The 19,229-nt window shown below is 46.7% G+C and overlaps 1 protein-coding gene across 2 annotated transcripts in view; it reads left to right on the forward strand.

The window, feature by feature from the left end:
- Positions 1-229: 229 nt before the first annotated feature.
- Positions 230-19,229, forward strand: part of ADAMTS18 (ADAM metallopeptidase with thrombospondin type 1 motif 18) — a 524,586-nt gene continuing 505,586 nt past the window's right edge. For both annotated transcript variants that reach the window (XM_069652914.1, XM_069652924.1), the window contains exons 1-2: positions 230-579; positions 679-760. In XM_069652914.1, the coding sequence (XP_069509015.1) occupies positions 478-579; positions 679-760 (184 nt within the window). In that variant the 5' untranslated portion in view covers positions 230-477. The remainder of the gene's footprint in view (positions 580-678; positions 761-19,229) is intronic.

A 19,229-nucleotide genomic window follows, 5' to 3' on the forward strand; every position in this document is an offset into this window, starting at 1 on the left:
AAAGGGCAAACAATACCACACGCAAGCGTGGCTACTTTCCACAATAGGACAGCAGCCTTCCCCTCGCCCACGTGCAAATATGCAAACTGTCTCTTTTTTTTTTTTGCAAACAGTGCGCGCCCTCCTTTCACGTTCCGTCAGTCAGGCCGCTTGAAACCCGAGCCCCTTCTGTCTGGGAGTCTCCCCCTCCCGCCCACCCCCCTGCAAGCAGCTGAGCTGTAATCTCGCGGAGCTGACTGTCCCTGCCCTGCAGAGATAGGCTGGAGCAGCGCTCGGCTGCCTGCTCACCTGCAGACCTGCCGCCCGCGCAGCCTCTCGGATGAATGAAGCTTTCTCTGAATTGTTGGCAGCGCGAGGGCACAGGAGGAGCGACGTTCTCCTGACACTAGGGCTCGGCGCGGCTGGCAATGTGGAGGATACCCAGGCGTGCCCTGTGTTTGTTTAGCAGCAGGTAACGCTACACATGCACAGCCGAAGATGGATTACCCTTCGCTTCTGGTGTGGACTTCACTTGTGACCGTTCTCCACAGCACCTCCATGCATTTCCTGACAGTCCTGTGGCTCGGGAGCTTTGTGAAGGCAGGTTGAAACATATGTCTCCGCTCAGGTTTATGCATCCGACTTGTCAGGTCGATGCTGCAACATTTAATGGCAATGTTGTGTGTTGTTCTCTTTCAGACCTTGCAGATGTGCTGCTTTTGCTGCGTGTCTTTTGCAGCAGCGCTCGCGAACGATGGCAGTAGCAGTGGATTAAACCACGGTGTGTATCCCATGGTCATGTTTATTGCTTGAACAAAATATTGCTAACACATCTGTGCTGGATTTCAAATCGGACCAAGGGCCCGATTGATGGCATTTTTTGCACGTTTCAAAGTGACTGCAGTGCTGAAAAGTGACTGTGCACTGCCGATACAAACCCTGATTCATGGAACTGTGCAAAGTGTATTTTTGCAGTGCAAAGTCACTTTTCAGCAGTGCAATGTCTCTTTGAACCGTGCAACAACAAAAAAAGCCATGAATCGGGCCAACAAAGTGTTGCTATTCTGACTGGTGGCTAAGAGGTTCGCTGTATGTGTCAACACACATGCAACCCGTTAATCTGCAAGGGCTGGTGTGCATAGGTGAGCACAGTGTGTGAGGTTGTCTGAAGAGGCTGACCTTCTATAGAGAAAGTTAGGAGAGCGGATATGTTCTTTTAAACCTCAGAAAAGTAGTTTGAACTGTGCATTGGCCGCGTTCTGATAGTTACGGTTTTAGGAAGCATGACCGCGCATTTCTCGTCCACACGTGCACGCTGGCGGCTGGTACAGTAGCCTCGGCGGGGGAATCCCCTCGCCAGCGGCTGCTTCCTGCCCAGGATGTTGGAGAATCTCTGCCCGTGATTTACTCGGCTCATCACAGTGAAAGCCCTTGATGTAGTTTGGTCCAGCGAGCCACAGCCTGGCAGCAACTTATCATTGGCTCCGAAAGCAAAAGCTATTCTGAACCCGGAGATTGATGGCGTTTGCAACATCTGTTGCCAAACAAGGCCGACATTCCTCTGTTTTAAGTAGGGTGTATTTCAAGTTGGGAATTGCAGGTTTGGGATTGCACCGCAGCGTTTCCCTTCCCAGCACAGCTTCGGCCAGGGCTCTCAATGAATCCAGGGGCGAATTTGGACTATTTAGAGTGTTTTAGAATGTGACCCTCACACCGTGCTTTAAGTGGGGTGATAAATCGGGGGGGGGGGGGGGAGATTCTGCAACGAGGGGGTGTGGCCTGAATGATGGGCATGGCCTGAAGTGTCCCCGGTATGGTACAATGTTAAAGGCAAGTTGTCAGGTTACTTTTTAGTTCATTGCCCCACGCTGGGGATGCGAACCCGAGCCCTGTCGGCGAAAAGCCAGCACTGCAGCAGCACTGCAGTGTGCGTTTTCATTTCTTCTCAGTTTCTTTTGTTTCGTTGAACAGATTGCTTGCCACAGCTGTATGTGGCCAGCAGTCTACTGAATGAAACAAAGGAGTGGACGGATGTGCGGGTGGATGGATGGATGAATGAATGGATGGATAGAATGTAACTGCCACTTATGGTATGCATCTGGTATGCATTTGTCAGAGAGAGAGAGAGAGAGAGAGAGAGAGAGAGAGAGAGAGAGAGAGAGAGAGATTTCAAGTGCAAATGAAGGGCGTTTTTGTGTGTGCCCCAGCAGGCTGTAACATGCAGTGCCGTGTTCATCTTGAATGCTGGTCATGGCAAAAATGGCTTTTTGTGTGTTTAAAAGGGTTCGAATATCCCCACAGAAGTGTCATTTTCTAAAAAATGCAAATTATATTTTGCAATTTTTTTAAGTGGTCACTGCGTGCTTCTGGTCAATGTTTAAGCAGGACTCAGCAAAGACCCAAAGGAAGCTTACGGCAAGCTGGGCTCAATTACCAGCCATCCTCCCAAATCTGGCAGTAAAGATGGCATTGGGATAGCAGGCAGTCACTTGTAATTCTCATCATCTAAGCCAGGGTCTGCAATTTCTGGCTCTCCAGATGTTATGGACTACAATTCACAACAGCTCACAAACGTTCAGTCTAGGGTTCTGCGACCTTTGGCTCCCCAGATGTGTTGGACTAGAACTTCCATCACTCCAAACCAGTATAGTCAATGATGTGGGATCATGGGAGTTGTAGTCTAAATCATCTGCAGAGCAGCGGGTTGCAACCACCCCCCACACCTCCATTTAGTCAACTCAGAGTTATCATGGGAGTCTTAGCCCAAAACATCTTGCTAGCCAAATGTTGCAGACCCCTGGTGTAAACCAACCGCGATGCAACATGTAACGTGTGCAGAATGTTTAAATAATAGTCGTATTGCTTGTTATAGCTTAAACCATGCATGCACCAGTTGGTAGTGTAATATCACACGCATTGTCCCAGGAATGAGAAACAGCCCTCCACCTTTCATGGAGCTTTAGTTATATCACCCTCTCTGCAAACCTTCAGCACCCCCCTCGCCCCCAAACATCCTCAAAAAAGTGTCACTCCTCATTTCAACGGAACCAACATGATCTGACACCAGATCTCCTTGGAGACTCAGGAAGTTGAGAGATATGGAGCGTGAGTGTGCACGAACACCCACCCCACCCCTCTCCATATCTGCGATGCACTGGTATACACGTTCCAGAGGAACGCCTTTTATCAATATAAACAGCGATTTAACCGTAGCCCCATCTTTGCCTAGTAAAGCGCGGCATACTCAAATACTCACAGCACTGTATCCACTCCACGAAATGCGAGTGTCACAATTTTGGCAGAGAAAAGTTCGAACTGTGTTAATTTATTACTCCTTTGAAGACGGGGGGGGGCGTTTTATTGGGGTCATTTGCATTAAAACGCGCTGTTATTTAAGGTGAGCTGTTACAAGGCACCAGCATCTGTTAAAGCCCTCACACAATGAGCCTTTAATGTGCCCGAATGCGGGGTGCCGCCGTTTACAAATCTCTTCTTAAAGAGGTTCGGCTTGAAGCAATAAAGCCCCAAATACAGTATCGGCTTCTTCCGCGAAATACGACACCTCCCCCTTTGAGGGCAATTACCACGGAGGTGGAGAAGCCATTAGCTCTCCCGCGTGTTGACGGACGCCTCGGCGTGAGTGGCTGTGGGAATCTTCACAGCGCGGCTTATCGCCCCCTCTCAGCGGGGGTCGCCAGTGAGGGGACAGCAGATACCAGGCACACTGCTTTGAACTCCCAGAGAGTGCACAGATAAGAGGACAAGAGACCGAATTATTCTAACGTGCTCCTTTAACCATGTTTGGGGTTTTTAACCCGAGCACCGAAAGTCCATCACAAAGTGTGTATTTGAAGACTAATTTTTCTCAAAGAAGTCTACATGGGTGTTGTGTTTCCTTAGACTATTTGAATCGCCAGCTCTTGTAAGCCAGTTGGTTGTTCCGTTTTCTCCGCAATGCCCATTCACACACAAGTTACTGGGTTATATGTAACTCAACCGTTGCCATTTCTATGACCTCTTGGCACGCTACACGAAGAGATTACGCGCCCATCAAATCAAGTGCGTGCATACGCCGCATCTTTGCCTTACTGCGTCCTCACAGTAGGGACATCTTTTTATTAGACAGGGAACTGCACAACATAGCAGGTGCACTTAAAGTGCAGAGAGCAATTCACCCCAGAGGGATAGCAAGAAACTGATAACATATGCGTGCTGTTACCTCATGCTGCCCATTCTAAGGTCCTCAGTAGGGTGAATGGCTGATTGGACCGGCAGGGATTTCAACGTGGGAACTGTGTTGGACACATTCATCCACCGGGCCGTGAAAGAACTGGTACATTTTTGGCTATGGATTACAAGTGCATTGCTGACATCGAGAGGCAATGAACATGGGATGTTACGCACCATTCCGAGGAAAGCGACACCTTGTTTAAAGAATGGGAAGGGTAATGTCCCTGTGGCCAGCAGCGCCAAGTGCTCCATTTAAGAGGAATGAGTTGTTTATGAAGACAACATCAAATATACATTAGCACCATCCAGTAAAGGGGCTATGAGCGCTGCTTGCACCTACAGTATAAGTCTGCGTTGCTTGGAAACCTCGTGTGCCACTCTCCGGGTGCCGCTGTTTGCCCAGAGTCATGATGAACCCCGACCATGCTTTTGCCTCTCTTTCCCCATCCTCTTCCATCCCAAATACTTACCCCTTTACCCTTCAGCTACTTAAAAGCACCGCTCAGCAACACAGAAAGGGGACTTATGTCCCTTTCTACATTGTGTGCTGGCCATCTTGGTTTTACCCTTTTTTTATAGCGAATTGGGCTTGCTCTCACATCACACACCCTACTATGTGTGGAACAAAATAATAGTGTTAGCACCCTGAAGGGAGTCCCTGCGTGAAAATAGTGTTACGGGGAGGGGGGTTTAAAGGCATAGCTGGGATTGTTTCTAAACCTTTGCAGGGTCTCTCCCTTTGCTCAGGCCCACCATGGATCGGGCTAGTGGCCCCATACTGCCGAAGCCTGCCCTGCTTCTAAGTGCTTGACACTACATTAACAGGGACATACTTAGAACTGTTCATAGATTGCAGTGTGTTTAAAATAGGACCTATGGCTATGGAGCCTCAGAAGAATCCTAAACATGCTGTTGGCTATGGGTTTCCCTTTTGGGCATCTCAACAATGTCTTAACTCCATTCTGTGTCCAGATTTTGACTACTCTTACAACTTTACTTTCAAATAGAAGGTGGAAGGATTCCCATGAACATCACACCTAATGCTCATTTCCATTTATTGTCAAGAAAGTAATTTGCTTGTACAGTTCTCAGTGTTGGAGAATTTAGATTTTATAAAAACATAGTGACTTTCATATGTTTGGCCAAGTATTTTTATGATTTCTTATTCCAAAGACTCAGCTAACGCTTTGCCAGTATTTTAACTTTTCTAAAACCTTTATGAAACGTCATTAAATATACACCACCTAGGCCCTTGAGTCTTGGTGCCCATAAAACACGATTATCATGTGCTAAGCCATGAGAAAGGAGATAGGAAAGGGCAGGCAGGCTATTCGCCAGCCTTGCCCTGGGGGATTAAGGGGCGAGGGGACAGGGTCAAATCTTCCCCTGCTCAAGCAACCGTTGCACCTTGCAACCTTCTGCCACTTCATGAGGCCCCTTGATGCTTTGCACCCTTGCAAACTTGGAAATATGAGGCTTTAAAAGAAAGGTTTAATGAATCCCATGCTTAACGTGATGTCTGCTTGTGGGTTTTGTTGGCACAACAATAGACACAGTCCTATTGTACAAATGTAGTCATGTATGCTATTCAGTATTTAAAGTGAAGACCAAATGTGTGGTAACACAATCAACCTTGGGATTAGAGTGACAGGCCGCTGTTACAAAAGGCAGTGCCCTCCCATTGGGGAACATTGAATGCTGTGGGATCTTAGGACAGGTGGTCAATGCAGGTTGCCAACACATAAAAGGCACACTTCCTGTGCTAGCAAGAGGTTGAAGCGGATTTTAAGGGTTTAGGCTTATAGTTTATACGTGTGCAGAAAATGGCAGTTAATCCCAAGAAACTCACCACATACAAGTCCCCAAACAAAGACAGTGCAATTGGATAATGGTAACACAAAGTAGAGATTCCGAATTCATGTATGTGTTTTATTAACGCAGGTAGTCTGTAAACATAAATCCAGAAGAGGGGTTCTTCGCTTTACTGGAAAGCTATTAAGGTGTAACCGTGGGCATGGTAGCGCATGTCCACACAACAAAGTAAATACGCTAAATGGAACCTAATCTATGGAAACCCAGCTTGAAAAGGAAACCAGCAGCCTTTATTGGGATGACCTAAGAAGGGATTGAAAACAAAATGGTATTGAAAAAATACAAGCTTGAAAGGCATCAAGAGTGTTGAAGAGTTTAGGACTATCAAAATTAGGAATAGCAAAACAACTATTGATAATTGTTAAGCCTTGACAAATCGCTAAGAGCGAAACACATGTTTATGCCACATTTATACATTTTGTGTGTGTGATGTTATACATGTTTTCTGCACATTCTTCTGTAGGTATCAATAAATATGTCTTTATAATGCTTGGCCTTACATGGCAATTATCTCATTTTTGGTTTCACTTTAAAAACAATCAACAAGGGACCTGGCACAATATTCTTCCAACAAATCACATGTCAGTACCTACTTTAGTGACATCTTGCAGACGATACAACAAGGATGCCATGCAGTGCCATTTGCACATGCAATTCATTAGAGTGGTTGCCGTAACATAAGCAGCGCCGGCAGTGGCCCTCTGCTCAACGAAAAGAATCTCATAGCAACTACGTTCAGCTTTCTCAGTATTGATTGCTCAGAGCCACAAATACTGAAAGTGATTTTTTAATGGTCGGGATGGGGCATTCCCGAGCCACCATGATCAAAACTGGGCTTGCCATATTCCCCGCTACCCCCCTGATGGTGATAGACAACTCAGCCTCACAGCCCGATTCTCCAAGTATTTTTGCTCCTCAGCCTGCATTTGTTTAAGCCTGCAAAAAGTAACATAATTGATCTAATGCATACACTGCTTGTATATCCTTCTTGCCTCATTAGTGAGTAGGAAAAGAGAGTGCATTTTACGTAAGGAATCTTCGTAATAGTGCATGTCCAAATCAGTTTATGCGTGTGGTTTGCCCCTAAGGCAAAATCTCCATTGAGGGTTTGTACCAGTGACGTTTCCTGGGCGCATTCCTGATGGTCCATCATTCTAAGTGTAATAACCCAAAACTTGCTCTTTCTCTACAACAAACTTTCCTTGTGCCAAATCTTACCTAGCATAGCCTAAACCTGAGGGAAGTCCAATGCAGACAGGAGTCTTTTCAGGTCTGGCCTGCCCGAGAGGGCCTTTAACAGAAAAAAAAACATTGCAACGCATGTGTGTTTCTATTATTGTTTTACAAATTCACCCAGGGAATAGGGGTGTACATGTGGTGGCTATTTAGTGGGGCAAATCGTTTGAGGCAAGCCAGCAGAAAGGGTTTAACCTTGTTGGAGATGTAGGGTTTGCTATCCTCAGTAGACCCACATCTCTCTCCCATGGGGGTGCATACAGGGCGTGCCGGTCTACACAGCACTTGCTCTCTCAAAACAACTCGCTCAACTCATTGAATCAGGTGAGCTGCATTCAGCGCTCTCAGGTCACACAATGCAACGTTCACTGTGTGCATTACATAGTGTGACCAGGTAGTTTCATCATTTGCGCCTAATGTGAATGTGTCTGCTACATATCCTTTTTTGCCATCTAATACCAATTTTAATCTCCTCAAGACACACTAGGGCCTCATGAATCAAAAACACCTATCAAGCTTGCTTAACTTAAATATGCAAATATATAAAATTATCAATGTCATCTATTTAAAATGTATCATTATTGGGTGCACAGTGGAACTGCTAGCTAGTTTTTGCTGCATGTTTTATGAGACTATATCAGTCATATGCACGCTTCTCTGCCGCAGACCATTTCTCTTCTCCAAGTACTCACCAACCCATTCCTTTCCCACCCACCTTATACATTGCCACCAACTCTATTCCACAAGCGAAAGTCCATTGACATCCTTCCGCACAAACGAAACTACCTGATCATATGTCGGAGCTTCCACCTTACCTTAGGACCATCCGCCAAGCAGAGATTTATGTTATGACATTGTGCTTAGGACAGTGCTTGCTTGCATCTCTAATACATGTGACAACAATTGCAGACCCGGCACCGTGCCAGTGTGGAGGCTTGGGAGGTGTGGTGGAGGGCTGAAAAGTGAGGGGCACCAGTAAGGGGGAGGAACATTTTGACACAGAGTGGCGTGCTGACGTCATTCTTGGGTGCCGCATCTCGGCAATGGAAGCCTCGATCGGCGGGGTCTCGGATGCCGTATAAAGAAAGGGAGAAAGAGGTGCTCTGGATTTCTTTTTGCACCGGTCCGGGACCTGCAGAGGTGTGGAGGCAGCACAGTTACTGAGTTTATTTGTTTTCTAGTAAAGAGATGCATGGTCGTTGGTGGCTCAGATGCCGTGATGAAGTGGTCAGTTGGGGTATGTTGCTAGAGAGTAGTGGGTTTGTTTGCACTGAGTACAGTGCATCCAGTGGGTGGCGACAGACCGGGATGTCAGGCAGTGGAAACTGTAAGTCCCTATTCGTGTGGAGTCCGATAGGACTCCACGGGAATAGGGACACGGAAGCACCAGCACCGTTGGTAACGGTGCTTCAGTGAAAATCATGCCTACATGGGCCAGTACTCCCGGCATGTCAGGCCTAACAGTGGTTTTCGGGAAAAATCAATAAAAAACAATAAAATAAAAAATCAATAAAAAATCAATAAAAAACAATCTGGTTTTCGGTAAAACACGGCAATGAGACTGCTTTGCTGGATTTAAAATCTAGACTCCTTCGCCATATGGACCAGGGTAGCCCCTGCATGCTGATGTTGCTTGACTTATCGGCCCCCTTCGACCTGGTAGACCACTCAGTTTTGGTCTCCAGGTTGAAGGAGGTGGCAGGCTTCTCGACCTCGGCGGCCGCTTGGGTTACCACTTTTCTCATGGGGAGCCAATGGCGAGTGAGCAGTAACATTGCGGAAGCTAACCCCATGGACTTGACGCAGGGAGTCCCGCAGGGAGCCTGTCTTTCGCCAATTTTCTATAACATCTTTACGGTTCCCTTTCTTGACTTTTTGGACAGTAATGACATAGAGTTCACTAATTACGCTGATGATACCCAATGTATTATTCCTATTACGGGCATCTTCGCTGACGATGAAATTAAAATCAACAGGATATATTCGCTCATCCAAAGTTGGATGTGCACTAATGGGCTGACATAACCATGCTTGTGGGTACTGACTCGAAAATTCACAGACTGGAAGATTTATACTACCAGCTTGTGATTGATAACTGTGTCATAAAGATTAAGAAAAAAGTTAAGACATTGGGGATTTATCTGGACTGTAACTTGAATATGAAAGCCCAGGTCAGCAATCTGGTTTCCTCATCTTCATATTACATTAAATTACTTTCTCATGCACGTCCTTTCCTCTCTCAAATTAGTAGAGAGACGCTGGCCCGAGCATTGATTAGCTCTAGGATAGTCTATTGTAGCAGTCTTCTCATCGGTCTTCTAAAATGCAAAGTGAATAGACTACAGGTAGTGCAGAATAATGCGTTTAGGGTTGTTATGGACAAAAAGAGAACAGATCATATCTCTCTATCTAGAAGGGAACTTCATTGGCTTCCCATTAAGGAACGGATTCTTTTTCGCCTTTTGTCCATCTCCTTCAACTGTTTGATAGGCTCTGGTCCAACTACCTTAATGAAGAACCTAAACCTAGGTCCAGCAATTATAGTCTCAGATCCAATGGTTTCTCTCAACTTGTTGTTCCAAACTGCAGACTATCTCAGACAAAGACTGGAGCCTTCTATTCCACGGCTCCCATCGCGTGGAACAACCTGCCACTGAAACTTACAACTGAAAGTTCTAATAGAGTGTTCAGGATAGGACTTAAAACCTATCTGTTTAATTAACCTCCTCCTCTGGTCTGAGTTCCTGCCTTCCGGTCTAACTTTTACTACCTGTGACCTTTCTCTTCTTTGAACGCATTTTCTGTATCTGTTTATTGTTAGCACCCTTAAGCCTTAGGATCAGTGGATTTGCGCTATATAAATTATAAATAAAATAAAATAATAAAACGGAAGATCCGGCCCCTGCAGGCAATCTCGTAGTCTGGCTGGCAGGAAAGGGTGCAGGTACTTTGCTACTGGCACCTTTAGTTCCGGACCGCAAGACTTGGAATGAAGCACAGTGTCTTTAAAGGGCTTCAAGTAAGGTGGTGGTGTGTGTTCAGTGTGTCCAGGGCTGGCTGCAATGGTCGAAGTGGGCTGGGAGCAGTCGGGAGCGGTGCTCCTCTACTTCTTTTAATTACGTTTTGCAGTTCCTATACTTTTATTTTAAAAAGAAACCGTTACGGGATGTTTTTGTTTTCAAATTAAAGTGTAGGAAGAAGGTGAAACTTGCACTTACAGTGCACTAGACTGAACAGTCCCTTTACCAGCAGGTGCATGTGTTTTGGAGTTTGTATTGTGTGTGGGAGGGGGGTGGCGAAGGGGTTTGCAGGGAGCGGTGAAGGCCAGTAGGAAACATAGTTCGACTACTTCTTTTTGTACACTTCCATCACTGGCTGTCTGTCCGAAGTATAGTAAGGAAGCAGCTCCCTCTGGGCAATAGGCTGGGCTCAGGTCTGTGGTGAGTGTGGATAGCTCATTGTGTAGTGCATCAGGATTGTAATGTGATAGTACGAGACTCAGTTTCTTTGTTGCAGCTCTTCCCCGAACAGTAATTGCTTTATCACAGAGCCACTGGTGGAGGGGGAGCTTGCTTACAGTATTGTCATCTGGCGTTATTCGATGTTGAGAGCAAGTTTTGATGTGAAGTGGTGGAAGCACAGTAAGAGAGGGCACGTGTGGTTTCAGGCGTTTGCACAACTGGTGTCCAGTATTTACAGTTGTGCTGTCATAGGTTTTGTCAGGGGATTTAAGAAAGTTGCCACATGTGGTATTCAAAGTTTGCAGTTATTGTTCAGTTTTTTTTTCCAACGAGGTTGCATTTGGAAATTGTTATTGGCATTCTCAGTTTTTAGAACATAAATGGATCTGAAAGAAATACAGCAGCTGTCAGCGATGTCCAGTAAAAACGACCAGGCCTCCACCACGCCCCCCCAGTACCAGTGCCAATTGCAAACTGTTTTGCTTTTTACCCAATTTTTGTTTAAAGTGTGCTCTAAAATACAGAATGTTAACCCATTATTAGATAATATTTCACTGGGGGAAACCCCCCCTGCCCCGAATCTCCCTTGATTGGTTTGGGCTGCCTCGGTACGAGCGGTCGCTATGGCATATCTGGGGGAAATATGTATGCCCCTCCCCTTAAAAAATTCACCAGCCGCCACTGGCCCTGGTACTGTGCTGGGAGCAGGGTGGGAGGAGCGCAGGGACTGCGGTGGGAGCAGGATTGGGGGAGCCATGTGATAGTGGTTGGAGCATGGTGGGAAGAGCCCAGGGACTTTGGTGGGAGCAGGGTTTGGAGAGCCCAGGGTCTGTGGTGAGGTGGCTTGGGGCGAGCCCAGGGACTATACTGGGACCAGGGTAGGACGTACTGTCCATTTGGCATTCTTGGAGGGCCCAGCCTGCCACATTTTGCTCAGGGGGACCCAGGCCAAAAAGGTTTGTAGACCACTGATCTACGGTATGGATTGCGCGTGGGGTTCATTGTTTGCGCACTTGGGGGAAACTCTTTAAGAGCAGTAAAGGAGAGCGGCTATTGATCTACGATCAGGAGTTTGCACGACTGGCTTCAAGTATTTACAGCTGTGTTGTCAGCGGTTTTGTCACTGAATTTCAGAATTTTGCACATATGGTATTTAATGCTTGCAGTTGCTGTCCAGTTGCTGTCCAGTTGCTGTGCAGTTGTTTTTCCAACGATGTTGCATCCATAGTTTGGATTGTACGTGCTATTCATTGTTTGCAAACATAGTGTTCATTGTTTGCAAGGCGATGGCTTGGCAGGAAAAGGCTTGGGAAAAGCGATTGCTGCTACAGTCACTACAGGGCCTACAATTATTGTAGGGGGGAAGGTGTTTTCGAGCAAGAGAAGCTTGCCGGGGCAGTAGCATGCCACATGTTCTGCTAAACCAGTGCGTTCTGGCTAGGGGTGACTACAGGGTGGGCTTGAATTACGGCCTTTTACACAAGATCACTTGCAGTAATGCATTCCTATGTTAATTGCAGTCTCCTATGTACGGTTTGACTAGGGAATGGTATGCTGTGCATTTTCCATGGCGGTGATCAGCGATGGAAGGATGGACTCGTTATTATAGATCTGACTTCAGTTAGCAGATCGCGCATGGAGCTTTGGCGGGTGGACAAAGCGAAGTACGCTGTTTGCCATTTCTCTATTTAAGGGCGATTAACAGGGTCTCTGTGTGTTGGACATTGATCTATTTAGGGTGATTAGCGGGTTCTGAATGGGTCTGATTAATCAAATTCCAGTGTACCAGTGGTCCAGATGTGAATATCGGTTTCTAAACCATCAATCAGCCCAACACCTCTAAAACACCGGAATGGATCTGAACAGATTGGCCAAAACAAGCATGCAATTGAAATTATAAACCTCTGTGTCCAATTTGGGAACGGCAGACTTATCTCCTCTAAAGGTCGTGGATCATTGGGTATTGCAAGTCAGCAAAAAAACAATTATCCAATGATAAAGGGAGTGTCCAGTCATGGTTGTATACAACATTCTATTTTATTATTATCACAACAGACAATCTACTAACACTACTAAATACAAGCCACCCTCTACAGGAATGCAGAGAACAGACAGTTTCTAAGAAGGAAAAAGGGATGCACTCTGCATACGGACAGGAGGGTAGTTGGTATGGCTAATGACCATAATCGTTTTTTTAAAAGCTTCTTTGCAACAGCAAACAGGGAGAAAAGGTCTTAAAATGTCTCTATGGGACTCCTGGGAAGCACCAGGGGGACAGAACTACAATGTACCTCTTGCTGTAGTTGTTCTTGGTGCTCAACAGCATTGAGTCAGCTTTAGGGTGCTTTTCAGGTTTCTGCGACAGAGTTCGTGATGGGAGTCAGTGGCGGGTAACAGGCGGCAAGATGGTTTCTTGAACGAAGGTTAGCGATCGATGCAGGCTGGCCTTCAAAGAGACTTTGGGGTCAGGAATCGTCTCCATGCGGATTGGCAGTTCTGAAGCTCTGGTCAAGATGTCTCAGGTTCCTTCAATGACTGTGGCTTGACGCGGGACCTCGAGATGTGACGGTGATCAGCGTTGCACGCAGTTGTGGATTGAGGAACTCGACTGCCTCCAGAATGTCCTTTAAGGAGGACAGCGACAGGTGCTTGTCGTTGCACTATTCCCCACCTCCTCAATGGGCTTGTGTTGTCCTTTAAGGTGAACAAGACTGAAATAGGGAGTGTGTTGCAGGCAGATGCCTTGTTCTTGGTTTTGGATTCAGAGACCCTCTGGCATTCCCTGTCCATGGAGGTTGCTGCAGAGCCTAGAAGGGCATGCTGTAAACTGGCTGGGTACCGGTTGTGAAGTGGCTGGAGGGCCTTCTGAGTTCTTTTCTCCCTCTATTCACTGGGAGAAGTTAAGGGGAGGGGTCTTACTTCCCTCTCTGGATGTTCCTGGCCTTCATTCACTGGTGGAAGCTGTAAGGAAGACTGTACCTTCTGCCAGGGTCCAAAAATTAGTTCTTCTTTGTGCTTCAAGTGAAGTCTTCAGATGATCTGCTTGAAAGAGGGGCTCCAGCCGTCTCTTAAAGCCAAGTGGGCCACAGTGATTGGTGTAGACTGAGTCTACCTTAGTAGTGAACCAATCCTGGGGTCCGTACCAACAAGTTTCTGTATGTGTGAGGTCATAACAAGTGTGCTTTGCAATAGGAAAAGATAAGGGTGTCCTACAGGAACAAGGGGTTTCCCAGAATCAATATGGCCAAACCCTTCTCTTAACAGAAAGAGTTCTGGGCTCACTCGCCTGTGATACTTGGCCCCACCCACCTTCTTGTCTGCTGTGATCAAAGAGTCTCTCTGCTTAATGGTTCTCCCCATGTGGTTGTTTTTTAAAGCAGCAGATTTTCCTTGAAGATGCTGAGAGACCAGACTCTCTGGCTTCTGCAAACAACATTCTTGTACCTTCTGAATGCGGCCCTCCTAATGCGGGCTGTCTACTTCAACAGTAGACTCAGACATGTCAGTTCACTGTCATTGATGCTGAGAGGCGGGAGCTGGCTTCAGGTTGACACAGCAAATATACCCTCTACTGGTATGTTAATCATTGCCAGCAGCTGCAGGGCAAACCAAGCAGCAGGGTTGTTCCATGGAGGCCTTGTCAGTTAAGGATCTCCATGGCAGGGGGAAGCTTTTCTCCCCACTTCTTGGGATGACATCATGCTCTCCTAAGCGGTCATATTGCAACTAAATATGACATGGGTGGACTGTACCTGTAGGCTGTTTCCATGCTGGGTGCACAGGTCTATGTGCTTGTTGTTGTGTGACCATAGGAAAATGTGAGTGGATTAGCCCCACACATTTTCCTGAGGCAGGCCTACGAGAGCACACGCCCACCATGCGGATGGTCGAATTCCTCACCGTAGGTTAAAGGATCTGTCGTGGCCGGTGCTTTGATGGCGAGGTTGTCTTGGGCACATTGTTTTTCAGGGGGTAATGCAATGTATCTGTTTTCTTGATCTCGGGGGGCTGTCGGGCTTTGTCAGCTGAGATGAGTAGCCCATGGGGTGAGAACTAGGTGTCCCGCGGACGCTGACATTTTGGAGCAGCAAGAGATTAGGCGTAGCAGCAGTGTTCTCACCATAGGGAAGGGGATGGTTTCATATGCCAGGGGGTGCCCCGTCAGTGGGGGTATAGGCTTTTACTATACCCCTACAGAGAGGGGAACGTAGAGATGGCTATGGCACGTGAGGTGGCAAGGGTCTATTGTCCACAGGCGGTTTAAACCTCTGCTGGCTGAGAACAGTAGGGCTCCCTGTGCTGCCAACTATGCCCGTGTAGGTCACGACGGAGAGCAGGCTGTATTTTGCGGGCCAGGTGGACATACAGTGCTGGCTGATTTAGGTCAAATTGATATGCTAACTGAGTAATGATTCATGAGGAGGGGTTGCAAGACCATACAGTGGTCTAGGCCCTGTAAAGTGTAGTTTTGACGGTTCAAGTCAGGAGACCCCCTAGCTGAATGGTTGGACATGGTTATACCAGTGGAAAGGTTTCAGGTTCAAGTCGACACATTGGCTTGAAAATACTCAAATGTCTATAGAGCACTGTACACAGGGAAGAAAATGGTAACATTTTTAGTTTTATAAAAACAGGGGTAGGTGCGTGAAGTGACAACAGTCTCATATAATGTGTAGTTCTTTTAGTATTTTACTTGCATACCAGGCTTCTGGGGGCAGGAGCCCAGGCTGGGGGTCTCTGGCTGGGATTTTGTGGGACTTAGAGGGGCAGGGCAACACTTATAGGTACAGGTTTTTAATGTCGGATTCCACGCTTCAAAGTGTGTCCCAGAAGGAAGTGCAAGATAAAGCCAGTTTTTCCTTTTTTCAGTGTAAGCTCGACATGAATACTGAGTACCGAGTACCGAAGTAGGCTTCCGGGGATGGGGGATCTGTGCTTAGGATGGACCACACAGCAAATCAGGAACCGGCTTTATGGCTGTGGGGGCTTTGGGTCTCCCCTCAGGGTACATACGGGTGTATCGGTTTAGTGTTATGATTGGCTATTCTTGATGAACTTGAAGTTATTGGTGACGGGCTCTGCCTAAGAGGCCCCTTGGGGAGCTCCAGTGGTTGTTGCTGGCTGGGGATGGGGTCATAATGGTTCTCCCCGGCAGCTGACCCTGTAGGTGCATGGGAGCAGGGAATCGGGAGGGCGGGTTGGGCGACTGAGTGGCATCACAGGCCAAGTTGGGCAGGACCACCCTGGATTTGCCCCTGGGGGGCGGGTATAGGACTTGTCATGTTGGTCAAGGGCCTATCAGGTCCCTTGGAGTGAGCCAGTGGTTGGTGGGGTGGGGGTGTGGTCATGCTGGCCCTCTCTGGCAGCTGATCTATCAGCCCGAGGCAGGGTATGGGGCTGCCCATGGAGTAGAAGGATGGACCACTTCGTGCAGGACCACCCCTTAGGGGGGGGTGAGGTCTGGCCAAGTGAATTCAGGGCAATGTTTGTTTTGGTAGATCTGGCACACCGGTGGTTGGTGGGCCAGTGAGGTTGCTGTAAGACTTGGTAGGGCCATGGAGGACGCCAGAAGAGGATAGGTTTATTGGGCTGGGTGATGGTATGGCAGGATAGGCCATGTCGTGCAGGACCACTACCAGTTTGTTTTGGTGGGTCTGGCAAACCAGGGACAATGCAAAGGGAGTTATATGCTTTAGAACATGTTGGTAGGCCAATTTCCACACCAACAAGTGGTTTCAAAAGTGTAATTGGTAGTATGTATAGAAAAGCAAAGCAAGACTTACCCATCGCCATGCAGTGCCCACACATAAATGAACATTTCTGATATATTGCTCATTCATCGTAACACCCATGTTATCAACTGTACTATTATTTATGAGTTTTTTTAAAGAGGAACTTGTTTTCATGCCCACCCTTTTCATGTCGGTGCAATGTGCCAAATCAATGGAGTCATGCACTATAGCCAATATTAATCCCAATGCATAGCGTGTTACACTAAATGCACCTGTTCAGCTCAAAGGTTGTAACTTACATTTGGCATCTCTTTAATAGCGTTTTGCAAAAGCAAGTGCAAGCAACACATTGTGCCTCATTACGACCCTGGTGGTAGTGGTGCTGGTAAAAACGGCACGGCTGCCGCCAGGGTCGTTTTTTTTCCAGTGCCTAGCAATGGGGAATTACCAGGGCAGAAAGGCACCCACCTGCAGAACTCGGAGTATGCCGGTCCGGTAACAACAGTGCCGGTAGCTTACCAATCAGCATAGTCATAATGAGGCCCATTATTTCAAACATGTGAGAATTGCCTGGAACAAGGAAAACCCTCACAAGTTTGAAAACAAATTTGCTGCTTGAGTGCTGCTTTCAATCTGAATCCAACTAACGCCCCCATTTGTCTGGTGATAGGAACCAGCTCCTCCACTCAAAGTTCCAAGGCAGGGGCCATTTACAATGCAGTGCCAGCGAACTGACTCTTTTTCAGATTAATCACCTTTGAATAATGGAGGGCTTTATTCAGTCATTTGGAGTGTTTGTCAAGTACCCTGATTCACATCAAACCAACGTGTTCATAATCACAAGGTATCACTATTTGTCAGTAGGAGTGTTACAGGTGAGAAGGGAGGTGGTGATCCGGATTGATGGGTTTACTGAGTTCATACTCACCGAGCAAAATAACACTACCAGCAGGTGAACTGGATATCTTGTTGGAATTCTCAGGACACCGGCCAATATGCTGAAGGGACTGGAGATTCAAATATCTTCAAACTCCAATGTAGCAAAAGGCATTTCTGTATCTTGCCAGGCCCTTGCACTCTGCCATACTTAGCCCATGATTTGGCGAGCTTCAAGAGTTCTCGAGTGAAAAAAGCATGTTCTTTAATGCACACACTACATGTATCTGAAATGCTTGGAGCAAGCTTAGAAAAGCTAACAGGATCAACCATTTTCAACTATTGATAAAACACAAATTCAATTAAACTGAACTAGAATGACCCACAGCCAGAGCTATGCAACTCTGAGCATTATTCAACATTATTCAATGTGTATTGTATTCTTTTTCGAGTTGTTTATTGCGCACGCACGCGCAGACGCACGCACACACACACACGCACACACACCAATAGTGAAACAAGTGTTGGATTAACAGAGGAAAATGAAGGGAAGGGAGGTCAATAGGAGGAAAACCAAAGAAAAACAGCAAAGGTGAGTTTCATTTTCATCAGTTAGGTTGCTTTAGGTGCCTTGTTTGTTTGTTTGTTTGTTTATTTTATTTGTATGGCGCTCCAAACCCAGAGGTAGAAGGGCGCTTAAGAATTTGGTTACAGAGTTGAGAAGTATCTGTGTGTTGCATACTTCGTACAGGTTTATAATATATACATATAGATACAGTGGTCAATAAACAGAACATATGCAGTGCGTACAATATACAATTTTCAGAATAAATACAGTGTCTAAGCCAGTATTCGCACGGGTCTAGAATTAGTAGTGTTATTCTTTGTTTAGCGCCAGCTGATGACCTGCTTCCTAAAGATCTGGAAGGATTCGACAGTTTTGATGTTCAGTGGTAGGGAGTTCCAGAGTTGGGGGGCAAGCACTGTGAAGCTTACCCCTCCAGCTCTTTTTAGGTGGAACCTGGGCACTAGTAGGCAAAGAGTGTTTGAGAATCTCTTGAATCTGGTGGCAGGTTTCAGGGCGAGTTTATTAGCTAGATAAGGTGGTGCTAGGTGATTGAGGGCTTTGTACGTGAGGCAGAGGGTTTTTAGATCAATTTTTTGGCATATGGATAGCCATTTGCAGGCTTTCCTGGTAGCAGAGATATGCTCTTGTCTGGGAATGTTGAGGGCTGCGCGCAAGGCGTTATTTTGTATTACCTGCAGTTTGTTGAGTACGGATTGATTAGCGCCTAGGTACAGGCTGTTACAGTAATCCAGTTTGGATTGTATTAGGGCCCTGGCAAGGGTGAGGCAGCTGTTGGGTGATAGGAAGGGTCTGCAGGCCCTAATGAGCTTGCCGGTATAGGCAGCGGCTGAGGCGGTCATATTAGTGTGTTTGCTAAGGTTGGTGTGGGCATCTAGATAGAAGCCAAGGGTTTTTACGCTTTTGGCTATGGGAATGGAATGACCATCGATGGTGATGTTGTTATAGCTAGGGTCAAGTTTGGTTAGAGTGTTGGGGGAGCCGACGATTAGGAGCTCTGTCTTCTCATCATTCAGGCAGAGACCATGGGAGGCCACCCATGCCTGAATGATGGAGAATATTTTGTTGATCCGGGCAGAGTCTTCTTGGTAATTACCAGAGATAGTGAGGAGTATCTGGGTGTCATCTGCGTAGTTTGTGTAGGTGACACCCAGATGGTCCAGTTGGTCAAATAGAGGCTTTGTAAATATGTTGTACAAAGTGGGGGATACGCAGGAACCTTGTGGGACCCCGCATGACCCCTTAGTCCTAGAAAGT

This window comes from Ambystoma mexicanum, chromosome 1p (assembly GCF_040938575.1).
Source record: "Ambystoma mexicanum isolate Mex_15411 chromosome 1p, UKY_AmexF1_1, whole genome shotgun sequence".
Classification (NCBI taxonomy): Eukaryota; Metazoa; Chordata; class Amphibia; order Caudata; family Ambystomatidae; genus Ambystoma; species Ambystoma mexicanum.